Genomic DNA, 27,449 nt, shown 5'->3' with positions numbered 1-27,449 from the left:
TCTCACATCTGTAGGACCTTGCGCTAGTTCAAAGGCGAGAAAAACAAGGACAGAATGTCAATGTTCAGGCATCTCATCAAAATAAGCTCAAGCGACCAGCCACCAGCAAGTGAATCTCAGCACGCCTTGCCTACTGCTTACAGTGGGTAGGTTATACAGCAGAGAAACCGCACACTGAGATGCCGTTGTCTCCTGTTTGCAAATGTGAACAAAAGCTTACGGATGCGCAATTTTTTGGAGCTGTCTCTCTGGTAGGCATGCCTAACGCTATGACATAAAGTCGTTTAGCACTCCTATGATTAAAGTGCAATCAATCATGGTTTCACTTTCAGGCTTCTTAAGAAGAACGATGATTTCTATGACCAGTGAATTATCGATTTTTTGCAATAAGTATTCCTTCTGCAAGTGGCCGATTTCTTTAACTTGCTACCAATGAGAGAAATTTTTTTTCTTTGTAAGAAATCAAGCGCTAAATATCTAATAAAATATATACACGAGGCTTTGATTGCTAGCACACAATGATCATAATGCTCTTATACGTCTCGCACGTGAATCATTAGCGTTGCCACTTCCTGCACTTGTAATGGCCTGTACCGTACGTCTTCCGAAATAAAGGCAGAGAAAGGAAAGAAATATAACAATACTTCCACCGTGAGAATTGAGATGTAATGCGAAATTCGTTTTTTTTTTTTTGCGTGCTTTGATCACACAACCACAGCGTGCGGTCATTTATGGCAAGCTGGCCCATAATTCCACTCTCTTCACATACCTGTATGAGTTCCTTTCTATGGGTTTATTGCATATATCTAATTGTATCATGCAGTAGCCGTGGCAATTTGTATTAAGATGTGGTTCTTGTCGGGAAAGGAGGAAAGGCTGGCACTATATTCTGCAACCCTTGCGGGAGCCCGGCTCAGCGCCAGCAGCGGGATGGATGTGGGAGTGAAGAAGATAGAAGGAGGGAGAAAGGTAGAGAGTCGCCATGACAACAGCGGAGCATTCCGGCTTGGAAGGCCCAGTGGCTTCGACCGGAGGAGTGGATTGGTGATAGACCATAGGAGGTGGCCCAGCAAAAGCGGAGTTGAGGCGGATCAGGAGGCCCGAGGTGGTGAATAGCCGTTAGGCTATTCGTCTTCGAAGAAATTTTCTAGAGTCTCGCCGAGAGCCCCGACGAATCGAGGTACTCGATGACACTTAGGAAGGCTGGTAGCAATTCGTATTGACACATATCAATGGGTACTAATGGAGGGCTACAAATGCTGAATTGCAGAACGAGGTCGGTTACAGCCTTTATTCTTTACCTCAACAAAAAACAAACAATTCCAGCTGCGTTATGATGAATAATAAATCAGACCCTTCATTTTCTTCCCAGTTCTTTTACGAGACTAGCGTTCTTGGTGTGAGTATCGACAGCCCAAGCTACTCCTACTGCCATCCAGACACCCGAAGTGAAGCCTGTGAGTATAAAGCATGACAAAGAGGTCTGTAAGATCTCTATTTTCTCGCAAAACAAACTAAGCTGCCAATACGTTATAGATATGTAATCACAGCTTATGAAACGTATTGCTTTAGCATAAACACAATTTGAGAATTTCCACTATTGCGGGAAATCCTGCTTTCGTTCGAATCCTGACGTTACTTTGGTTATCAGTATTACAGGCAATAAAAAGCATCTTATTAGCTTGCATGAATTACGGCAGTCCCAGCATTCGATGATGTATGGTCACGGTAGGCAGCATATGCAAGTTGAAAGGAGGGTGACCCGGGCCACTGGGTCGCAGCTTTGGCCACTGGGTCGGTGTAAGGGGATAGATAGATAGATAGATAGATAGATAGATAGATAGATAGATAGATAGATAGATAGACAGACAGACAGACAGACAGACAGACAGACAGACAGACAGACAGACAGACAGACAGACAGACAGACAGACAGACAGACAGACAGACAGACAGACGGACGGACGGACAGATGGATAGACGGACGGATAGACAGACAGACAGACACACAGACAGACAGACACACACACAGATAGACACACACACAGACAGACACACAGACAAATAGATAGATAGATAGATAGATAGATAGATAGATAGATAGATAGATAGATAGATAGATAGATAGATAGATAGATAGATAGATAGATAGATAGACAGACAGACAGACAGACAGACAGACAGACAGACAGACAGACAGATAGATAGATAGATAGATAGATAGATAGATAGATAGATAGATAGATAGATAGATAGATGGATAGATAGATAGATAGATAGATAGATAGATAGATAGATAGATAGATAGATAGATAGATAGATAGATAGATAGATAGATAGATGGGTAGACAGATAGATAGATAGATAGATAGATAGATAGATAGATAGATAGATAGATAGATAGATAGATAGATAGATAGATAGATAGATAGATAGATAGATAGATAGATAGATAGATAGATAGATAGATAGATAGATAGATGTTCACGTCTTCTAACGGAACGTACTATTGGTGAGAAAAATTTTCGGTTATTCCTTCACAAAAATCTGCAGCATCTTGTGCCCATATGAAGGTTGCTATGCACATTGAGAAATGGTGCTTTTTTTTTTTTTATAGGGGAGGATATTCGCCCCATCACGTGCGACTTCTCCAAGCTTAGCGAGTGTGGCTGGTTTCCCGAGGCGTCGCTAGAGAATCTAGATTGGGTACTTTATTCCGGCAACTCGGGAAACTTGAAGCTCAAGTGGCAACCCCAAGATAGTGCATCAGACAATGGTGAGTTTAGCTTCACAATGGCGCTTGTGACCATGCTTTTCAAAGAAGCCCTGCACGGATCAACTACAGTTGCTTGGGATTTTGTAAGACTCCTTTCGGTGCTGCACATTGTGATTCGTAAACGTAAACTGTGGTTGCCTCGACGAAGAACTCGCAAAAAGTAAGCGTTATACCTTTCATGAGTCCAGTTATTCTCCTTACCGGTGATTTATAAGCACAATAATTTGGGATAATACCCAGATTTTGTGAGCAATTTGTTTCTTTTATGCAGACCCATGAGTCTCGATCGAAAGGCTGTATTTTCTTAGATAGAAATCTCAACGTAGTAAGTTTCCATTCGAACGAGTCTGTCTTAGCATAAGACGTCTATGTTTACGTTCCACGTACAAGTTCCAGAGGCGAGCGTAACTGAAGCAGCCGTATAATTCAATGCATGCAAGAAGTGATTTTTCCGTAATTTTTCCGCTTTACAGCAGCATTGTAGTGGTGATGGTTACATAATTATCTCCTGAATCTAGAGATTAGGTGGCTGTCACCTTTGTTGACACGTCTTCGATTCTTTGTGTCGACTGCATGCGCGTCATGCATGTCGGCGGCAGCCAATCGCACCACAAATTAATGTTTTGGGGGGTTACTGATCGCAGTGTTATGTCTAATTCAGAACACCTGACCGGGGTAGTGTATCGGAAACTCAATCACCACTTTCAATGTAACGAGTTTAATGAAAACGTAGCATAGATATTAGGGACAGTGCTTTCCGTTTCACGATGCGCTTTCTATGCATGAATATGCATTTCAGGCTGAGAACTTGCTGTCACTAGCATGTCGCTGCAGATATCAGCTTCACGCAGTATATTCAGTAAAACATTGCACAAAATAATGTAAATGTTTAATTAAGTATGCGCACCGCTACATGGATGAAAGAAGGGCAAGAATCTTTCCTAGCTTAAAACCTTTGTTGTGTATAAAAATATATGCTGTAGCATAAACGGCCTTAAATAAACAGCTCATTTTCCAAATATAGTCGGTCTCTGCCACTCCTGAATTGTAAGTTCGCTTACTTGGCGCACAATTCTTATTTTACATACAATTTCTTGTATTACTCACAGTTTTTCAGTGTAACTTGGTGAATAATTGCAAGGTCTTCTTCTACACATATTTTTCTAGCATGCATTATTTGTCCATTTTTCATGTCAAGAAACCGTGTTGCAACTAAACGCCGCACAGACCATGATTTTGAATGAGCCGGGCACAACGGGACGATGCAGTCTGCATGGAATTATTCTGTTCAGGTGCCTATATGTATGCCCGGAACACAGAGCCTTCGGAAAAAGTTGCACGGCTTGTCTCCGCCCGGATGAACTCAACTTCTGACGAGGGGCGCTGTTTCACCTTCTGGTAAGGCTTTTAAAGTTCCCTCAACTATGTTTGTAGTGGCATTTGTACCACGCCCACATGTCGACCTACTGGTTTTCTAGGAAACAGACGTGGAGGGGGGGGGGGGGAGGTAAGGGGCACGCTACAGGAGATTTGTGGATGTGGCGGATGGGAGCACTTGTATATTTCATGACACAGAACCGAAAAATTGTCTAACAAGTAGACACAATGTGCGTTTGTAAGTTTTCTAATTGTGTTAAACCACGTAGAGAAACAGAATGTCGCCTTCAATGAGCAAACGGCCGTGAGTGCCTACTCCTCAGTTATCCAACATCTTCTTTTGGCAAGAAATTTGCGCTTACGTTTCATTATTGTTTCAGAAAGTATAAGAGATAATTGTTGTGACGCTTATTCCAGTGACACCTTCGATTTTTCCATAAAATATTCGTTGGTATTCCTGATTTAGCGTACTTCAATTGCCCTTAAACTGGGCTTAGCAGTCATATGTATTCTTAAATGGGCGTATCCTTGTTTGTGACAAAGTCAGCAGTTTTCTTCTATCACCAACCTAGATTGACTTTCCAAAGTGAATTATTTGATGGTTGTAATGTTGCGACTTTACAAAACACACAGGCTTTGTATATTTGTTTGGCGCTAAACAATTGTTTTCGCAAATCGTACAAAGAGATCATATAGGCATTTTTGCACTACAATTGATGATAACCAAGTCACCCTCACCCCGGGTATGTTTATCGTTGCTTTTAAAGATTTCATCTGTGCTACGTTCTGACAAGAACTGAAAGGTCGCACGGAGTGTTAAGGTAAATCACTGGCGCATCAGAAATTTTTAGAGGACTAGAACGAAATGGTCTATTTAGCTATCTTTATAGACATTAAACGGCCAATTGCTTGAAAGACAAAATAACAGATTGAACTTCACCTTTTACGTACAAAACCTCATACTGCCATTTCGCAGTATTGCGAAATTCCGGCAGAACACATCTCTCGATGATCGTCATGGTAATGCGACTATCATTCAAGATATGTGGCGACACACCGCATTGCTGACGACACATTAGTTTAGATTCTGTAGTGGTCATTGTGAAATTTTCGTTGCTTCGACTATATGCGGCTTACATTGTCTCCGGTATATACCTACTTTGCTGTGCCAGTCGCTTGACAAGATCGCCCATGAGCATGCAGAATGACCACGATGTAGGATGAGGGCCCAGTAACGACAATGGAATGACAAACGAAGGCACGACGAGGATGGAACGGCGAACGCGGTATAACCACGATGCTATCACGACAACAAGATGAACGTTCAAAAATGATTGGGATGTTATAATGCTGACAGCCTCGATGACAACGGCATGAAGAAATTAAGATCATCCAAGGGAAATGCAGCCCACGTATGGGGAAAGGTTTCTCGTTTTGAGAAGTGTGAGGTGGTGGTGGTGTTGTGAGTTCGCAAAAGACCGTGAAGACTTGCATGACAATGAGCGTTCGGAGAGGCGGCGTGCGTTGCTGACTAACGAGAGGGGCATATCAAATTTAGTGCTGCCACGGGACAAATCGGTGTTAGGGCTATGTGGAAAAATAGTGCAAGGTAAGTAGAATGGTGCGTATATTTGTAATTACCTGTGTGCACGTTATTTTGTCTAATATAAAATGGGAGCAAGGACTTTCTCATTTGCCTCGTTTATACCAAGATTGCAGGTACGCCATACCCGTATGAAGTCGCTAAAGAGGTTGACTTGAAAAAAGGGTACATGTGACTTCTGCCAGCATACCATTGACACAAATTATGATGATACCTCCTACCGCTCAATTTTAATTTTATTTACTTTTGTGATTTAAAGGAAATGCGTCAGTGCCACTAAATATATTGCCACACTGGAAACGCCTCGAAAAAGTACTGAGGTAGGGGAGGAAGATCTTCTTCTAGTGGCACCACTACATGTAGCAAGCTTAGATGTTCCTAAATGGATAGCTGCTACAGCTTATAGAAACAGTTCCGTAGGAGGTATTCAGCTGGAGGCTATCCGAGCATAACAAACGGTAGATGTCATGATCAATGTCATGTCATAATTCTTATTTCTGTACTTTATCCCTCCTTACTTTGTAGTATGTAAACTTCATATGTGATAAGTAGGCTGTAATTAGGCTCCGTGACTCTCTGTTCAATACTTTAAATTTTGCTGCAAAAAATAATTATGATGGGAGTCTTGAGGTACAAAAGTCCCAGCAATTTAATATAGGAATGCTTTACCATTTTATCAACTATGTTATTAATGAAAAATAATGTGGCTTGTCTCCACATATATCTAATATAAGCCTATACAATACCGATATACAATATACAATATACAATACCGTGTTTCATAACATCAGTGCGGCGCATGCTCCAGAAAGCGTCATGTGATCGTAGTTATTTACAACAGTAGCACCACTGCCTTTCCTCAGCGCTTGTTTTTTACATCCACCGTTTCGAATTAGAAACATGCGATGCATTTCGTCCAGCAAGGCGTCTCATTAGAAGCAGAGACGGGGAGAGAAGTGTGCTCATGCTTGCTTGCAGTCCTGGAAATATGTGAGCATAGCTAGCATAGGCTCACAATATACTCACATACGGGAAATATTCATAACACGCATGGGACAGTCTTGTCTTGCAATATATGCTAGCACACCTTTTATGTAATAGGCAATGCTCTCAGAAACTCTGATGCCCAGCTTGGACACTAAGTTTACTCGGCCCACTCTTTTGCCTCCGAAAGCTGCCAGACGCGGTTGGAGATTTGCAAAGCTACCGCAAACCCACTTACCACTTTCAGCAATATTATACCACTTTAGCACACAGAGACTTTAAAATCTATCCACGAGTGTTTCTTTGCTGTGTCATCGCAAGGGGGAGGGGGTTTATTCTGGCTCAAGCCTCGACTGTAACGATCTGCTGCAGTGTTATTATTGAAACTTACTGTCGTATATCTAAAATAAATGTTTAGGCAGCTCTGTAAACGTCACCTGTTAACTGAAAAAAAAAACATGTAAAGGAAAAAATGTTCAGGTTTCTTTCTTGTCATGCCTTGATGACGTAAATTCCGCAATGAAGGTTCTGCCTACTCAAGAGAGCTGAACTCGGAGTATATGCTGTTTTTCTGTTGCTTGTTTTTCTTTCTCCTCAATACGGACCATGTGGCTTCTATTGCAGGTACAACATGTGGCATCCAAATAGTGGCCAGCTGAACCTTCTCCAACGCGTTGACAACGTTTCAACAAGCCTTCTATGGACCCGGTCTGGGCCGCAAGGCAAGGCATGGCAGCTGGGAACGGTGCAAGTGCATTCTGAGGACCAGTACCGAGTAATTGGCACTTTATTTACGCCCTCTCTCTATTCTTTACACCGAAAGTTTTGGTATAAATATGTAATACTTAGTTCTAAACGTAAAAGCACTCCATTATTCCTGCAAAATTATTGCTATAGTTCCTTCTTGATTTCGACCTTCCAAAGAAAAGTGTATAGTACGTGGAGAATTTGCACAGTAGTGGAATGTATATTCGTTATAGTGCAGATGCAAATTATCCTTGTTTACTTTATCGATTCAACAAGAAATTTTACTAACCAAACACCCTTTTCAAACGGAGTTTCCCTGTTGTTACCATTACAAATGAAAGCAATTTGCTACTTTGTGCTCACATGATACCTTTGCAGTGTCAACATTTTGTGTCCACTGTTATACCCTTTTGAAGCCAGTAAACGACACAACAAGTAAAAGTTCAAGCGTCTTGAAAGACCTACACAGGGGTTCCACAAAAGCTTAAAAACTTTGCTTTAAGTACACCTTACTGAACTCTATATATTAAAGCGCATGTTTTTGTATCAGGAAAATTTAGCGCTAATTCCGAATCAGAGTCTATTCTTATTGCGTATAAGTACATTTAGGCACGAAAGATATGCATCATATGATTTCATAATCGAATACATGGAGGGCGAGACCTCCTGTTTACAACTAGAAAAATAAGACTGGTTATTAGAACAAGCGGAAAATTTATAAATACATCAATAAAATATGAATAAATTTATTATTGTAGCAGCTTCCAAAAGTTCTTACTTATAAAGCAAACAGATCCAAGCATAAAAGCAGAAATTTTTATAGAATGGCAGTAAACTGCGATTCTGGCGGAGGTGACGGGTCTTCATGCCACAAACAGGCAAGATGGCATGACCAACCTTATATTTGGCAATTATTATTGTGCAGTTATATGCCTCTTTTACATTTTAAGCGCTGTACCAGTCTCATCAGATGTTCTTTCATTTTGATCTGTAAAACCTAAAATATCATGCAATCATGCAGCCCACTTGGCTTCTTTTTTTTCAGTTTATTTTCGAGGCTGTGTTGCCACCCCATATCCCCGGAATTATCGCAATCGACCACTTCGTGCTCGAGGATGGAAACTGTGACGGTAGCAAAGGTACGCCTAGTCGATGTTTATAAAATTCAAGCTCCAGAGCACAGAGCACTCAGAGAGGTTGTTTAGAACCTGTTAATGAAAGTAAACCAAATGCTGTTATGTCAGTTACAGAACAAAACGCATTAGGTAAATGTCTGCTCGGAAAGCTGCGCGCTTCTATGCAGGGTGCCTTTTTTTCTATTCGATTAGCATTATTTGTCTACTTCAACTGTTTTCATTCTATTCATCTAGCTTGCAATCCATCGGTCTATATATCCCTCTATACGTCCGTCCGACCGTCCTCCCTCCCTTCCGCCGTGGTGACGTAGTGACTTTGGGGTTGCGTTAAACTTAAGGGCACGGGATCAAATCCTAGCCACGAAGGCAGCAGACATGAGGGAATAGATGTATTTGGGAACAGACTCGATGTAGGCAACGCTTAACCGCTTGAAGGAGGTAGGAGTAGCCATGGCCTCACGGAGTAAAAGGTGAGGAGGAACGCCGTGGCTTGAGAAGAGGGTAATGTTTCAGATTGCTTACCTTTGTTATTATAGCACACTAACACAAATTCTTGTGACAAAGCATTCCTTCAGATACCCTTTGTGTCTAGGCGCACGACAGAAACTTTTTAAGGGACCCTTTAAAGATAATCGCGTCAACATGAAGCACCATGCTCTATGGACACTAATACTTTCCTTAAAAAACAGCTCGTCACGTGCTGTTTTCTCTACGCCGCTGCTCGTGAATGGCTGGGCTTTGAATCAGGCGCGTTATTTATTACTATTTCCTAAAGAAATATTTGACGACCATATCACTACTATTAATACAATTATACTATGTTTCAGCCGTTTCAGCAAAAAATGCTAAATTTTCTTACATCGACAGTTTGTACAATAATTTCACTAATATCTATGATGTTTTGACTGCTCACGGAACATCATAATTTTTGTGTGTTGCTTTATTGACCCACAAGACTTAAATTTTCTAGTTTCCAGCATGTCCGCCATCTTTATGTCTAGTTTGCTTTTTATTTCTTTTTATTTGTGATACCGGGGATGATAGTTTCTATATGCCGTCGTTAGCACAATACAACCAACGATAATTTATTATGTTTGTATTGCGGCGAACCTTGTCCCAATCTTTTCATATCCTGGGTATGGTACGCAGGTTTACATCATATGCGTGCCAAGTGTTGTTCGCATCTGAGTTTTTGTTGTTTAAGGAATAATTTGATGTGGACAGCTCGGTGTTTGCTTTCTGCCATCAGTGAGAATATTCATATAGAATATTCTCACTATACTATTCTATATGCACTATTCTATACACTATTCTCATATATAAATATTGACAATATATTTATATAAAAGCCGCATAGGTATTGTAGATACTTATAATTTTTCCAGGTTATATTGCTTAAATCCTTTCGCACGTTTGTAATTGTACGACTACACCTGCCTTTCATTTAGCTTGCGTTTTGGTGCAGATTCTTCCTGGGCACACACTTTTTTGCGAACGATTTTCGGTGTACACTTTCGCGTTCAACCCTATAACAAAATCTGCTAACATAAATAACTTTCCTTTGAAGCTGACCATCACATTTCCTCCAGATACGAGAAATGAACATTAAAAATGAATCTAATATTTTTATTATCCCGCATGCTTGGATTACTTGAATCTATCATATTTTGAATTTAACTTTTTAGTTTATCCTATCACGGCAGTAGTGTGAAGAAAATATGTAATTACATTCTTTTAGAGGGCTCCCAAACTTCCCCCAATGATAGATTTTTTTTTTTACGAAATCTAAACAAGCACGTTCATCTTCTCCACTGAGCTGAAACGATCATTATTCGTTAAAATGGCAGTGTTGTGCGCCGTAGGGAAGCCACAAATTAATAAAAAGAAATCTTCCTCATGGCGATCAATGCGGATCATGCGACAGTAATGTAGTTACACTCACCTTTCGCCTGTTTTGCCCGTTTTGCGCGAAATGATTAGAGGTGCTAGAATTTTAATCGCATAACCTTTGCATTGTTTCGTTGCCACTATTGTACAAGAAGGCGCTCGTAGAAGGCGCTTCACTCGTAGAAGGCGCTTCACTCGTAGAAGGCACTGCGTTCATCGTTACCATTAACTAGGTAGCACACACAACATAAACGCGGCCGTCTGAATGTGCAACACGTGTCAGGAGTTTCCTGGGACCGAGGTGCATCTACTAACGGCCTAGCGGCGACTGTGCGTGCCGCATTCCAGCATATAGTTAGTGTAGTAAACCTAGAAGAAAAGCCGAGCGAAAAAAACCGCGAAAGTGCTTCCGTGTTGTTACGACCCATAGCACACACCATAGTAGCATAGCATAACACATAGCACGTACGTATGGACAACGTGTTAAGGTAATTCTCTATGTTTTTCAGAAAGATTACAAGCTATTTGAAAAGTTTTCATGTAAAAGTTAGCTCCGAAGACGCATCTCCCACGAAACCGCGCGCGCCAATCGAGCCCGGCTGTGCTCGTGTCTCCTGTGTCCGCACTTTCCTTTTGGACACCAGAGAAGGGCTGCTCCGGCTGCTAGGAGAGGAGGCATAGGCGAAAGGGCGCAATTGGCGCTACTTTGGTTTTCTTCCAGGGATTTTACTGGGACCGGCGCGGACGACGTTCGACACAGGCTTCCTTTCTCTCCTACAACCGCGCTGCCCATGCGCTCCTCTCCCCACTGCGTGCTGAATTCCTTGCTGAAGACGTCATGTCCCTCCTCCCCTTCCGTCTGCGTCAGCCTCCCCTTCATTCTTTTCCCCTCTTTTGCCGTACACAAGCCGATAGACGGGTTTTTGTTCGCATGAACGACCTAATGCCAGCGCATCAAGACAATCTTGTGCTGCTCCCCCAGCTTTCTCGGACTTTTCCGGTCTCTCCTTCGCGTGTTGTGATGCCAGCAGAGTTGTGTGCGTGATGTCACCAGGGTATAAGCTGTCGATAGATTGGTCGATGCGGGACAATAGCGGCAACGTGACAAGCGATTGCCGTGTGTTCTGACAACGGAGGGGGCTCGTTTTAGTGCTCCGTGGAGAGGACCAGGGCAGCGTCAGCTGCCTGGCTGATCACCCAACGTCCTGTACAAGCGCCACTGAACCTTTTATGACGCTTTTATTCATTATCAGTCGTATGGAGAGCGCTTAAGGCCGTCGAGAAGAAGAACATTTCTTCGACGTTTTCCAGTGTTGACGAGACCTTTGCGCTGCATGAAGTTGGTTTGAATGCTTTGCTAGCATGAGAGAACACCTGTGGAAAAGAATACAGTGAAACTGAGAAACTGCGGCAGTTGTGTAGCCTTTCGTTAAACTCCGATACCTTTTGCTATTACGAGAGCAATAAAAAAAGTTCTTGCTGCTGTATTTGGGACAGTGCAGCAACAATGCAACACATTTTTGATATCAGACTGCTTTTGGGTCCTTTAATGTGTTATACGACGACAAATATTCTATCTGGTAATGCCCATTCTTATGATGTCTGTGGAGCATTCGCTGTGTTTCGTGACTGTCACCATCCGTCCGTACCCATTGGGCCTTGACAGCGCTTCAGTAATGTAATTTTCTGTCTAGGAACGTAATGTAACTCTCCCTTGCGTCGATATTACCATGCTATCGATGATTTATTTCATTATTTTTCGCCAGTGTGCACATTCGAGTCCGGCAATTGTGGTTGGCAGCTGCACAATTGGGAAGTCACAAAGGGCAGCAGTGCAATGTTGCCTCCGTCAGATCACGGCAGCCTGGCACCGTCCGGTGAGACCTTCTCTCTGTGTTTAAAAATAAGAGCCTCCCATGTTTATTTCAGCGTGGTGTGCTTGAACTGACTTCACTACCAACAGGCTTCCGTATGCTTCTTTATTTAGTTTACACATTTTCTTCATTATTTAAATGAATAATGAATCAGCACCATCGCAATTCAGAATTCTTCCGACAGAATAATACGCATAATTAACATTAACAACATAAGTAAACGTTAATTCCTCACGGATACCTTGAATAGAAGGAATACGGCAATTGCAGAGAGCAGGCTTTCGCTTTATTATTTTGCGTCCTTGATTAAATAAAAAACCTGTATTATCGGGTTGCTTATAAAGAAAGGACATTCGAGACTGTTACTTTTTATGAATTCAGATTACTGCTATTTTTTTGAGTGCTCAGCTCAGACAGGATGTACCAGCGTCGTTTCGGTCTTGTTTCTTTTTTTTTCTGTACCCTATAGTGTTTGCATGTCAGTATAACACAGGCTGCTATCGTCCTTTCTAACGGTTATTCGTTTATGCTCAGGGAGCTTTGCGTTGGTAAAGCCACCGGGCGGCCGACTGGTGAGTCCACAGGGGTTCTACGACGTCTCACAGCACAAGTGTCTCCGGTTCTGGTTCTTCATCGCCGGTAGGACGGTGCAAACACTTAACGTCACTCGGGTAGGCGAAGACCAGCAAGGGCACTCTCTCTGGTACGCAAGCAAGTCGCATGCTCCGTTGGATCAGTGGTACTCGGCCGCGGTTGACTTGACCAGCCTCCAAGGAGACGCAGAGGTGAGTCGCGGGTTTGTTGACTGATTCATGTAAAAAGAACGCACTAAACCATCGGCTCCCACGCCTATATATTCACTCTTAATTTCCTTCCTCATAGCTTCCACCAACTAAGCAGAATGAAATAGATTCCGCCTACTTACTAAAATGAATAGGTAAGGAGATAGTGTTGCTTAACTAATGGCGTCCAGAATCATGTCATTATGGCCGCAATCTTCGTTAATATGAAACGAATTTAAAGAAAAGAGCTTTTCTATTCCTCAGTGAGTAGACAAACGATTCCAAGATTTATATTTTTGTGGTGGAAAAATGAAAAAAAATAAGGAGTGTTACCCTCATATCAAGCTACGCGTTGCAAGCGAAGGCCTTCACGCAAACGCCATCGCAGTTGTGCATGAGCAGGCTTCTCACTCTTGGCGTATCGGGAGCATTGAAGCACGCAAGTGCATTGCAAGACAACGTGTTTCCTCGCAGTAGAACACCAGCAGGTCCGTCTGTGCGCCCAAGAATATTTATGAATGTGTGTGTGTGTGTGCGTGCGCGCGCGCACGCATGGACGCACACCTATGAAAATTTAAAGATTATCATCGTGGTAATTTGCAAGCCCCGCTTTCATCTCTTCATAACAATGTCCTTCATAAACCACCTGCGAATATTTCTGCACTAGAAGGCTCTAAGCGCTACTACTGTTGCTTGCAAAGTGTTCGATACATTCGAGATTAGAAATAAATATTCGGACTACAAAGAAGCAAGACAACGAGTATCATCAGAAGATGGTGAACAGCAAGGCGAAAAACTTCAACGGTGATCACCAAGAAGGGATGCACCGGATGCGCTAACCGCAGTTAATGAGCTGCTTGTTTGTGTGAAAAAATAAAACGGGAAACGGTAGAAAAATAAACGACATGGCGGAAAAACGACAGGAAAGCCACAGGACGGGAAACTAGGCACTTGCTGTGGTTCTGCAATAGCACTCACCTTATGAATGAATATCTCTTATCATACATTTCACATGAACAGAATCGTACTCTTTCTGCATTCTTAAGACGTCGCCTTGCTGCTTTTTTCTGTAATGCAGCTCGTGTTCGAAGGGACAACGTCTGATGACCCGGACACTGCTGTTGCCGTAGACGACATCAGTCTAGGCGAGACTGCGTGTCCCCCGCCCGGCAGCTGCTCCTTCGAGGCGGACATGTGCAACTGGCAGAACGTACAGAGCCCCAAATACGCGCTTTGGTACAGGAACCAAGGCCCCACGGTCACAGTCAGCAGTGGCCTCAAGAAGGACCACACTCTCGGAACAGAGGAAGGTGAGGCATTTGATAAATGTGGCGAGCGCTTCGGGCCAAGTGCTGCCTTAGTCCTCCTAGGTGCCACGACATCTAATCTCGAAGAAGTATCAAGTTTTTCCACCACTAGGAGGTGGACGCCGATCACTTCGCTAGGTACTCAGTCACGTATAACGACAGTGCGAAGCGAACTGCATGTACACGGATTCTAGAGTCTCGCGAAATCACGCCAGCACTTGCCTGGGGAAACAGCGACGATAGCAACGCGGCAGTAACTGCTTATAACGCATTATGAAGTACTACCGAGGCGGAGCTACAAGCGCTTCGGGTGGCTGTCCATACGGCCAGGAATCGTCACATCGAATATCGAAGGCCCCCGCGTATGTACAGGAGTTTGATCGCCGGCATAAGTGAATTGAGCAAGGTTGGCGCTTTCCCGTAGGCTACCACTATCCACAAAAGAAGCGACAGTTCTCTGGAATAGCACATTTTAGCTGCACACTTATTGCGCATTGGTCATATAGGCGGAATAAATTTTTTTCTCTCAATAGCTGGCGTCGCGGTCTGTGGCTATACAAGTATATAGTGCCAACAATTGCGCATTCTCTACGAGCGAGCTGTGTTCGTTCTAGCGTGCCACTTAACCATATAGGAGGAGGAAATATTGGCGTAAGAACAGGTTCCTTTTTCATCATGCGTGGAATATCACCGCTGTTCAGTGAGTATTCTCTCGTATCTATCTAATCGTCTTCAGTGCACCCACCATGTCAGATGCTCTGCCAGTGCGAGCGTTTTTAGCCATGCAATAAAGAGTAAGGAAGCGATATGCAACCACACGTAAGTATGCGTGAAGTAAACATAAAAAGGGAGACTAGCGTAAATTTAAAAGCGGAACTCGAGTTCCCCTTTTAAATTTACGATAGTCAAAAAACTTCAAGAAATCATGTTCACTGATATATGTGGTCTCTTTTTCTCATCATCTTAAAGGCAGAGTACTAAAAGCACGTATAGAGAAAAAATCATGAGTTAATCTAGTATCAAGGAGCCATGCAGTATCAAACACAGACGCAAGCACTTCAGATGGCAAGTGCGGCAAAGCGCGAGGCGACAGATGCGCCTGCATTTGAGCGCTTCAGCCTCGCCTCTTGCTAACTAAATTATTTGTTCTAGAGTTTCACAAACCTTAACCGCAATTCGTTTTCTTTGCTTCCATGCAATGTCTGCGTTTAATCGTATATGAGACTAGGTAAGGAATAATGCAGCAAATATGCTGCATCAAGCTTTACACCACGTATTCTAGAATCAACACAGCATGGTGATCTGATCTCTTTCAGGGTATTACCTCCTTCTGGACTCTGCAGATCTTTCTGAAAGCGGGATTGGCATTATTGAAAGCCAAACACTTACCCTCGGTCCGATCGCCTGCATCAAGCTCTACTATTACATAAAGCAAAATAGTAAGTAACATATTGTCTGTCCAGTTTGCCGCGCTGTCTCAAGCCAAAAAGATTTAGCTTTTTTGTTACTGTTTCCTTGACTGGCTTTATTCTTGCGTGCACAATTTTTTGTTTGAAGATCATATGCAGATGATGAAATGGAGAGTATGACACACTGCCGTCGGGTCAGGATAGAACATGCTGCAACAAAAGCTAACATCGCTAAATCTTTTGTCGTCCGTGTCTTGCTTTATTTCATTGTGATATAAAGAGGGTGTGCCAACCTATGTTCGTAAGGCATTTCAGACATGCCGATTACGCCTATGTGCATAACAATGGTTCATGGTTACTAAGACAGCGAGGTGTTCTATTTTGCGCATATTCATTAGCTGAAAAATGAAAGAGAAAGCTATAGACGCGGAAAAAGGACTGAAAGACGGCGGCACAATCGCCGACTTGCAGGTAAAGGATTATTCCAGAAACAGGTGTAGGCAACAAAAACTGCAAGAAAGGAAGCCGCGGATTGCACGTACGTGTCGGAATCAGGTATAAACAAAATTTTCTTTCACGTTGACTAATATTTCTTCTTTTTACTTCTTCATTCTCTCTAGGACACACTGGGTGTTTTCGGTTTACTTCACTTCTTTTTCCACACTCGGCTGTTTTCATGCCTTCGTGTTCACGTCCTTGCAGCTTACTTCTTTATTTTTCAGCTGCCCACTTCTAATTCTAGCCTATTGTTCTGATTGCACACTCGGGCATCCAATCAGTGGCAAATACCCATTCCGGGGGGATTGACCAAAAATGATATCATACACTCTAGTGCAGCATTCCTCGGCTCCAACTTGTCTACTCGGACGCATGTCATGTTGAACTTTCCCAGCTACATATTGTGGGTCTGAAGAAACTATCGAACACCTCTTGTGCCCTTGTCTTCAATATGAGTGCCAACGCATTTTATTACAGACCGCACTAAGACGACTGGACTGTAGAACATCTTCTGAAACGAAAATTACTCGACCCTTGCCCCATCAGTTGATGGCGTAGATATATTCGTGTGCTACTGCAGTTATTGAAGAGCACCGGCCTCAGTGACTGATTGCAGTCCTACTATTTGCGTCCAGTGTTCACTCTCTGCCGCTTTCTATTCCCCCTCTCCCTTACCTTCAGTGTAGGGTATCAAATCGGACGCTTGTCCGGTTGACCTCATTTTTCTCTATCTCCTTGCTTTCGCGCTCTGACTCTCTCTACTCATACAAAAGCGACCCAAATGGTCTGTTCGGGCACATGGACATTAGTCGACGTTGTATAAGTGGCAAGACAACGGCAGCCGGTATCCGAAAAGTGGGGCCGAGAGCCAACGACAGCTTGAATTAAAACGAAATCTACAAATCATTGAGAACCACCTCACAAAAGCATCTCAAAAAGCGGCATTCGGTGCAAAACAAGGGAACCTTGAAAAGCTCACTAGCCACGGCAAAAACGCAAGCACTTCGGAAGATTTGCCACTGTCACCTGTGATCACGTAATCAACGCTTCGATGAAACAATAACGTTTACTCACATAAAATGCTTCCAATATATGAAGAAGACAAGTCCACTTTTCGGAACGTTGGCCCCTTCTTTCACCTTGTTCTCGTTTTGCTCATCATCTTGAATTTCCATCTCCCTCCTTCCCCGTGTTCGCCCTGGATTCCAATATATGTGTATGTGTAAGAAGGTCGGGCGTACACCGATATTTGATTTCGGTTCCATCAAACAAGCATCAAACTACAAGCACTGACGCATGCAGCAGTGAACACCCGCCGTGGTTGCTCAGTGGCTATGGTGTTGGGCTTCTGAGCACGAGGTCGCGGGATCGAATCCTGGCCATGGCGGCCGCATTTCGATGGGGGCGAAATGCGAAAACACCCGTGTACTTAGATTTAGGTGCACGTTAAAAACCCCAGGTGGTCGAAATTTCCGGAGTCCTCCACTACGGCGTGCCTCATAATCAGAAAGTGGTTTTGGCACGTAAAACCCCATAATTAATTAATTATGCAGCAGTGAAAAGCGTAATGTGGCCCTGTAGTATAATTGTGTTGTTGAGTAAAACTAATGAACCTCAAAATTCTAGAACGAGCCTTCAGTTACAATTCAGCGGTTTTGTCGTGGTCTTGAGGAGACGAATTGAGAAAGCTTTTCGCTCATAAGGGCTTTCTTTTGTTTCATTGGCTCGCTGCCACAGCTGTAATGTGCGTCATTATGGTTAGCTGGTGTCTGCTCTTACGAACAGTTTTGCTGTATAACGTTTTTATAAATACGGGTCTTGGTTCGTTTTCCTTGAGTTTTTCCGGTAATTGTATTTTTTCATTTTCCGGATGCATCGTTACCGCGAAAACACCTTGTGTACCTGAGGATATCTTTTTTTTTATTGAAGCTATTCATCTTCCTTAGCTTAGCACCGTCGAAAGCATGAAAATCAATTGCTTGTACCTGTTTAAGTTTCTGGCCAATTGGCATGGCTTCTTATCATGGGTAGTGGCGTAACTAAAAAAACGAATAAGGACGCACGCAAGACATGGTAGACGGAAATACCCACACTCTATCCTAACTTTGGTCTCGGCTGATTGGTTCCTTGCTCTGATGACCAGTGACAACGACGAAAATTACAGTCGTCGCCTTTGTCCCGCGCCATTTAGATATTACTTGAAGCACACTTTTAAGTCAATGCAGAATCAGAAATGGATATCTATAGCTACACGTGGTAAAACAAACAAAAATATCGAAGTTCATTCATTTAGATGCATTCTAACATGATAGATGAGAGTTGCTAACGTTACGCTGCTAGCAATGACGTCATGGCTTCCATAACTAGCAGCGCAAAGGCTGTTTCACATGGTGCGATTGGGGCGAAGGAAATCGTTCTGCCGCGCACGTCGCAGAGCGATTTTCGCTGAAAGCTTTCACATGCGTTTGCGGCACCGCGATATCCGTCGCAGCAATGCGCAAGGTTGCCTCCTGCTCACGAAGTATCCATGCCTGCATCGTTAAATAAAAACAATATGGAAAGTAGTCAAATATTCGAATTTTTCTATTTTTATTCGATAACATAATAGGTACACCATTTTTAACGTTTAAAAGCGTTGATACTTTACGACAGCTTGCAGATACGGTGAGTGAGGCGCTGCACAACACCACAAGTATGAGCGTGCGGCATGGCGTGCGGCGTCGGTGGGGTGGTTCCGTTTAGTACACTATAGTTTCATTGTTACTATGGAAGCCACAACTTTTTTTCCTGGATGAGTGTTTGCTTTTGCAGAAGAACACACTACTGTTGAGTCTGCATGTACATAAGCAGCTGGCGCAATTTGTAGCGATGAAGAGGTTGACGATGGCGGCGATCGAGTGGGCACGTTCCTTATGTTGAAGCAGCGTCCTTCTCCCGATCTGGACAGCGTGCAGCTTCTCCTTTCAAACGAATTGTGTAAGCGGGAGAAAAGAAAAATGTTCATGAAGTCCCTAAGCCGCAAACGCTGGTGGGTAAGCCCTAAACATAGCTAGAATTGACGCGCGACATTGCTCCACAGCGCTACCAACGTGCGGTAAAACACACATTGCCCATCCCACATCGCGCCGATCGCTGCGACTGAGCGACGGCGCGACCAACTTGTTGGAATCCAGTCGCGGAGAGCCCACGACGTCGCGGCGGTCGCTGAGCGACGGAATTCGCTGTGTCGCTGACTGAAAATCGCGCCATGTGAAACAGCCTAAAGCCACACTCTATTGTACCCTGACCACAAAAGCATTTGGGAACTTAAATTTGACAGAGCGTCAAAAAACACAAGGTTATCAAAATCAACGCAGAACACTTTTATTGCTTGCATAATATATTCGCAGTGCTTTTCTTTTCTTTTTTCTGTCAACTTTAAACTTATATTACTTTATTTAGCCACAGTGTTTTCTCTCGCGCGAAATGTTTTCTCTTGCTCTATTTTGTATTCGAAGCAAGACATCATGCTGTCTGTTATAATTTTTTTCTTTATTCTGAACAAATGTTTTGAAAATGAGCTGGGACAGACATTGCTATTTCAAGAAAAAAAGAGAGAAGAAAGGAAGAGTGAAAGTGGCAGTAGATGGCAGAGGATTTCTCTAATAGCAAAAAAAATAACCTACTTGATAAATGTCAGTAGTCATGTCACTAAAATATTTTCTGAATAATTTTAAATATACACTTATGACCAGGTACTACAATTGCATAATGAAGTCCCCGCAATGATGAAGCTGTATCAACTTGGGAGGAATCCTTACACTTGCAGATCTGTAGAGAACTTCGTGACCATCGTTTTCTAAGGATGCATTGCAGTTCCACTTATGTAGGCCTGAAATGTTAGAGGCAGGCTTTAAAAGAAAAGCACTAATATCAGGAGCACCCCATATTTCATTGTTCCTTTCGAGACGGATATTTTGAAAGAAGCATTAGTGGCAATTTTCACTTTTTGTAGAAGAGTTGATTTTTGGCCTAGTTGGTCGTCCATATTTGAAGTAGTAACTTAACACGATAAAAACACGGGAACAAGAAAGGTAGACAAGGACAAGTGCTACTCACAACTGCTTAATGGAAGGAAGGATAGCACATATATATCCTCTTGTCACGCGTGCGCATACCAATATGAAGAGAACAGGCACATGCAAATCAAAGGCGGTTGCGCAAGAAGTCAAATTCGGCATCTAGTAATGAAATAGGAGGCTCACTTATTCACCTATTTCTATTCTTTATGTTAAAGAAGGCCTGAAGAGCGAGTCTGGAACAGGTGTTGACGCTCCTGCCCAGAATAGTAGTCGCAGAAAAGCGAGCGTCACAACCACACGCGCTAACATGAGCCACTAAATGTGCGCCCTTATCCTCGTTTTTCTTTAGCCTTTGCACATGTTCCCTTAAACGGTCATTCACGCTACGCTCAGTTTGTCCAATGTAGAGCTGCCCACAAGGGTGCAAGAGAATTGCATATACAACCCCTCTGGAGAACTCAACAAAGGGCTTCTCATGCCTCTTGCGGCAGCCCCGCCTGCTCTCACGGCAAACTCGAGAGCACAGCTTCGAAAGCTCGTTGGGCATGCATGACAAGAGGATATATATGTACTATCCTTTCTTCCATTAAACAGTTGTGAGTAGCGCTTGTCCTTGTCCGCCTTTCTTCTTTCCGTGTTTTTATCGCGCTAAGTTACTACTTCAATTATTCCCTTTTTGTCGCCATTGACGTCGTTAGCATGACGTAATTGGCACTGCCCAATGAAGACTCACGTTATCTGGGCGTCAATGGCTTTAGTGATACGGCATGGTTACACAGAATACTGTATACGTTTTTTCATGGTCTTTCCTGTTTAATTTTTGTCTGTTTATATGTGTCTACTGTTTCGAAATTAGGAAGTGTTGGAAGGTTGTTCTCCGCTGCGTGCGCTCTTATCGATATCTGTTCCTTGTTGCCCTGTCTTAAGTTCGATATTTCTGAAACGCTATTCACATGAACAGTCACCATCGGTCGCTACTGCCTTTGCAATAACAATATTTTTTTTTTCTGAAAATCTCCTCGTTACAGCAAACACGACACTGAGTGTCGCGTTCGCTGACCCACATGGATCAGTGATGGGATCATCGACAACTGTGAGCGCCACCGCTCCAAGCGAGTGGACGCTGCTGTCGGTAGAAAGCAGCAGCCTTCCCGCTTGTTTCTCGGTGAGTCGTAGTGGTCGATTTAGGTAAACAATTTCAGTAGCGAATTCTCGTTACTCGGTAATATAGAGCGAAAGTTTCATCAGCCTGCATATGAATATTGTTATAATTTTTCGCTCGTCACCAAAGATGACGAAACCGCAATGATTGCTCCAGCAAGTGGAACTGTTTCTTTTTTTCTTGAGACTGAGCTTCCTCTTGCAGACAATCTGTCCTGGGCAAAATTACTATAATTATGACGGAAGACTGTGCCCTCGTTACGAACAGCATCACCTCCTTTATCTGTGCCATACTTTTACGACACAAACAGAAACGCGCGTTAACAAATCGTTTCTTTTTGCTCCCCATCTTCCGATGAAAGAATGTAACCGCTGCAACATACACCTGCTCAGCTACTGAATTCGCGTTTCCAATAGTTGCTCTACAGTTTTGCTCTACTCTTTCGACTAACAGGCATTACAAACAGCCAGTAGAGTGCATGTCAAAAATTAAAGCATTCAATCCTGTGTAGGCGTTAGACCTTCTATGTAATTATCGGTTACATACACATTAGCATTGCACACTTTCTCACGGCCGAAATAGATACTTATCATTGTTAGATGAGGGGAAATATAAAATAGTAATAAAGTACAAATAATTCTTCGTATTTGTTTTGGAACAAAAGAGGGGTGCTGTCAGAATAGAACAACTTTTTCCTTTTTAAAGGGTTATCAGCGCACACGGATGGTGACAGAAAGAAGAGCAACAACAGGACAGTTCTTGTGTCTGCCACCATCCGTCTGTGCTGTTAACCCTTTAATATGTTTTACCAACTAGTCCACTTAGCTAGTCTCGTGAACTGCGTCCTTTTTAGACGATCTGCCTTCGAGGGTTTGATACTCATATCCCTGTACGAGTCAATAAACTCTGAATATCTGCATGCTCAAAAATTAAATTATAGGGTTTTACGTGCCAAAACCACTTTCTGATTATGAGGCACGCCGTAGTGGAGGACTCCGGAAATTTCGACCACCTGGGGTTCTTTAACGTGCACCTAAATCTAAGTACACAGGTGTTGTCGCATTTCGCCCCCATCGAAATGCGGCCGCCGTGGCCGGGATTCGATCCCGCGACCTTGTGCTCAGCAGCCTAACACCATAGCCACTGACCAACCACGGCGGGTTATCTGCATGCTCAGCTCATAAATAATCAAATAAGCAACGTTAGAGTATATATCATGTTTTGGCGTCCCATCTTTACGTTTCAAGTTGTCGTTCATACAAGTAGACGTACCGGTGTTAATACTTCATTATTATTGATTAAAAAAAGAATTGAAAGAATTTGGCTTCGTTGTTTCACTGCGTGCTCGCAGGAAGCAAATTTGGTCGATGCCATAATTTGTGTTTATCTTACATTTCGGTCTTCCAGCGGGTGCCACTTTTCTAGCCCGTTAACCTACTACTATAATATCCGCGGTATCGTTTTCTCTTTTTAACTAACGCTTATTCACACTTTTGTAGGAACTGCGCTCTGAGGGATTTTGCCGTTTTATAAGCCTTTCTTTTTTAATAGATGTTGTTGAACGCATGGATATTCGTTGTAGAAGTTCTACGCACAACTCTACGGTCAAAAAGAATCCAACTCTTTCTGCACTTCATCTCAGCATGGGTTTCGCAAAAACTACTCCTGCGAAACACAACTAATATCGTTTATACATAACATTTCTTCCTCTTTAGACAAAGGCCAAGTCATTGACTGTATCTTTCTAGATTTTCCGAAAGCGTTTGACACGGTGTCTCATCACTTACTGCTTCTTAAACTTAGTACTCTTAATATTGACCCTAATATTCTGAAATGGATAGAATGTTTTCTCAACAACCGTACCCACTTTGTAAGAGCTAACGATTCCGCATCCCCGCACTGCGCCGTGAAGTCAGGTGTTCCTCAAGGCTCCGTCTTAGGACTGTTATTATTCCTAATTTATATAAACGACTTACCTGCCGTAGTTAATAGTTCTGTTAAACTTTTTGCCGACGATTGCGTTCCATACCGTGGAATAACTAATGAGCATGGTAACTTTATGCTTCAGAAAGATCTAGATAACATTTCAAGGTGTTGCTCACAATGGCTAATGTTCTTAAATCCGACTAACTGCAAAATTATTTCTGTCTCACGTCGCTCAAACTCACCAGCTCCTTTCGGCTATATTATCAATGAAACCAACCTTGAGCACGTGACTTCCTATAAATATCTTGGAATCCAGCTAAACAGTGATCTTTCGTGGCATGCGCACATCGAATATATCACGAACAGTGCAAACAGATCTCTTGGCTACATTCGCATAAATTTTTCAAAAGCCCCACCCCATTTGAAGTTACTGCTCTACAAAACGCTAATTAGACCGAAGCTAGAGTACGCGTCATCTGTCTGGGACCCTGGTCGAAAAACAATAGCAGATACCATTCAGTCAGTTCAGAACAGGTCAGCACGTTTCATTCTTACAAATTATTCCCGCACATCTAGCGTTTCTTTAATGAAATCAAACCTTGGCCTTATTGCACATTCGAAGAAAAATTTCCCGTCTCTGCCTTTTTCAAAAAATCTTTTACCAAAACAGCTCGCTTAAACAAGATGTAATTTCAGAGCCTTCGTACATGTCGTCGCGTCTTGATCATCGGTTTAAAGTGTTCATTCCTTTCTGTCGCACAAATGTTTTCTCTGACTCATTTCTGCCGAAAACCAGCGCCGATTGGAACCGCCTTCCCCCCTCCATCGCCTGCACCGAGGAGGCATCATCTTTCAGGACTGCAATACCTGATTACTTTTTGAGTTTATCACCTTAATACTAATAATTGTTTGAACATGTATTTTTTTTATTGATGTACCCACCCCCTCTGTAACGCCCTTCTGGGCCCTGAGGGTACTGTAAATAAAAATAAATAAAAATAAAATAAAATAATAAAATCAAAATATTTATTTATTCTAATTTTTGAAATATTTATTTTACTCTTATAGCGCAAGACAAGGGCCCACGTCCTGTGTCTGATACTCTTAGAAAACTATGATAGTGGGCCAAATTTCCGACCAAGCTCACCAGTCGTGGTTAGCATAAGACAACGCCTTAAATCATGGAATTTTCACAGAATTTTTCACAGAATGTGTCTGTATGGTGTCTAATCTTTCGGTCAGCAATATTACATGGGCGCCTATAGACACTTAGATGTTTCAAAATTAAAAATACTGATCTATTACCCAGGTTCTCATCAGCGGCAAAACAGGGTTCTTCTCCAGTGACCTTGCCATAGACGATATTGAAGTAAGCGAAGGCCACTGCGACAACATCCCGGATGTCACAAAAGTGCCGGAACCTGGTAAGTGAGAACCCCATGCTTAGCTGCGAAAGCAGGATATTTCTAAAAATTTGTCTAACCAATTCTTGTAAAGCGTATGTATTCAGGCATTTTTACCGCGACACTTTCAGATGGCATACCAATGATGAGATACTAACATGAAAAATCACTGCAAATAAATTTCAGATTTTTCCTCAAACGACGTTTTTGTGATTGTTCTAAGGATATCTCACACGTGACACTCTTCATGTTCTGCTAGTTTAATAGGCCTATAACTTAGCGCTAATGCCTGTGCTCTTCCGTGAGTGGAAGCTAAAACTACTAGGAGGAGGGAAATATTTCACTAATAATAGCTAATAAAAACTAATAATAGGAGGGAAATATTTCACAGAACCAGACGATTTTAATAGCACTTCATTGAAAGGGCTGTGGAAAGCAGAAATGTCGTTCTTTTCTTGATCGGCGTTCATGTGCGTCTTGGTCGAAAGCTTTTGACAGCAATTGCATGCAAACCTGAACACGGTACCACTTGAATACTACTAGTGTAGGCACCTGCAGAAAGCCGCTGTATCTAACGGCCCATGGTCTCTTTTCGGCGCTTGCCAATATGGTTGACTTACGTTTGCACTCTTCTCTTTACCCGTTGTGACAACTTTATGTGTGGTTTACGGGTGGTGTATGCCGCCATACCTTATATTATCACTTTGGGAGATCTCGCACTAACACTTTTTCCAAGTGAGCAATGTACCCGAACACTTGTTGCGCACCCCGCTGCCCTTCGCAAATACGCATTTGTGAATGACGGCACGGTGCGGTAAAGTCTGAACTTATCTCTATAGCTATAGCAGCTGTAGTACTGCGGTGCATACACGCCGTGGTTGCTTAGTGGTGATGGTGTTGGGCTGCTAAGCACGAGGTCGCGGGATCGAATCCCGCCCACGGCGCCCTCATTTCGATGGAGGTGAAATGCGACAACAGCCGTCTGCTTATATTTGTGCGCACGTTAATGAATCTCAGGTGGTCCAAATTTCCGGAGTCCCCCGCCACATACGAAAATCGTAGTTTCGGCACGTAAAACCCCATAACTTATTTTAAAGCACTATGGCGCAAGAATGCTTCCGTATTTATGCGTGTCTGGTCCATAGTACCTGAGAAACCTGAAAAAATTGCTCTCTGCAAATTGAAGCAAATATAACCTCTCAAAAATGACTTGGGCTTCGAAAGATGACGTCAAATTAGTGAGTAGCTTTTCGGAAATTGGTCGCGCTTTATCCCTCATTACTTAATTTCCAATAACCAGCACAGTAGCCTATAGCAAAATAAAGAAAGGGAGGGTGATGCATGTATTATATCACAATTTTCCTAAAAGTTCTGGATGCATAATTATGCATGTACCTTGCCAGAGAGGGGGACCTCATAGTGATATCATATGTTGCCTAATAAATTTCGAAATTCTGCAAATTCGCATCATGCTTAAGTAACATTGCTGAACACAATATGTTTATTAATGAATTGTTCCAGGAACGAGTGCGTCATCAATCACTTCTACTGCACTTCCAAGCGGACTGACAACGCTTGCACCTGTGACTTCAACAACAGGTAGACATCGGTTTGTGAAATCTTGGCGTATTTCTCAGTCCGTGTCTACTATTGTTCTATATCGATTTTTATATCACATCTTGCGGTTATCGTTCAAGCAGTCACTTATATTTCTGAAAAAAAAAATTGCTGTTCCACCGATTGCGATAACAAATTAATGAATAGCTGTACGATGTAAGAATAGTAGATTTAGCGGCCGTATAAAGTTGTAATCATTCGCATACTTACTAAATTAAGGATTATATAATTCGCAAGCGTGACTCAGCGCGGAAGTAGAAAGACACAGACACACCGAGACCGCGCTGTCGTTGTGTGTCTCCGTCTTTCTAAGTCCTTCTTCAGTCGTGTTTATACATTCTATCATGGATGCAAGCCAACTAGCCCGTCAACGTGTTTTAACTAAATTAGCCAGCATGGTGTCACGCGCGCACAGGTTAACATGAAAACACATCGCTCGATGACAGCGGAAACTGTGTGTGAAGCTGGAGTGAGGTATCGTGGCAGCAGCTCCGAGTCAATTGACCTCCATGCATCTCTCGCTTCAATGCGTATGAAATGTCGAAAGCACAGCGCATACGAAGCTACCGGCACTACGCGTGCTCAGCAAACATCGCAGTTCGGTTTGAAGAGGAGGCTCGCGCGGTCGCGCACTTCAGCCACGTCGCAGACCGCTTTCTAGACACACAAGCGCCACCACCGCGTCCCTACGGTGTCCGCCAAAGGCGTCTCCTACGGCGTCCGCGATTCGCGTGGTCAACACCGTAGTAGAAGCAGCGGTTGTCCACACTCTGTACGGAGCGGCGGGCGAGGAGGACATCGAGGCACCGTAGCAGCCGCCGGAGAAGAACGCCCCTGCCTCGCGCGCCACAGGAGAGGGCACGCTTCCTGGCCGCGTTCCTGGCTCGCGCACGCAAGATT

At 43.0% G+C, this 27,449-nt stretch overlaps 1 protein-coding gene across 1 annotated transcript in view; it reads left to right on the top strand.

The window, feature by feature from the left end:
* LOC126537870 (MAM and LDL-receptor class A domain-containing protein 1-like) overlaps positions 1-27,449 on the top strand; it is a 232,206-nt gene that overhangs the window by 186,845 nt on the left and 17,912 nt on the right. Inside the window, exons 45-56 of the mRNA XM_072287646.1 lie at positions 1,373-1,457; positions 2,618-2,776; positions 4,069-4,174; positions 7,365-7,515; positions 8,533-8,626; positions 12,277-12,387; positions 12,919-13,169; positions 14,245-14,476; positions 15,790-15,912; positions 21,470-21,606; positions 24,839-24,953; positions 26,454-26,531. Of these exons, the coding sequence (XP_072143747.1) occupies positions 1,373-1,457; positions 2,618-2,776; positions 4,069-4,174; positions 7,365-7,515; positions 8,533-8,626; positions 12,277-12,387; positions 12,919-13,169; positions 14,245-14,476; positions 15,790-15,912; positions 21,470-21,606; positions 24,839-24,953; positions 26,454-26,531 (1,642 nt within the window). The remainder of the gene's footprint in view (positions 1-1,372; positions 1,458-2,617; positions 2,777-4,068; positions 4,175-7,364; positions 7,516-8,532; positions 8,627-12,276; positions 12,388-12,918; positions 13,170-14,244; positions 14,477-15,789; positions 15,913-21,469; positions 21,607-24,838; positions 24,954-26,453; positions 26,532-27,449) is intronic.

The sequence above is a fragment of the Dermacentor andersoni genome, chromosome 4 (assembly GCF_023375885.2).
Source record: "Dermacentor andersoni chromosome 4, qqDerAnde1_hic_scaffold, whole genome shotgun sequence".
Lineage (NCBI taxonomy): Eukaryota > Metazoa > Arthropoda > Arachnida > Ixodida > Ixodidae > Dermacentor > Dermacentor andersoni.
The sequence above is the reverse complement of the archived record's forward strand: the minus strand, read 5'-3'. Positions and strand labels throughout refer to the sequence as shown.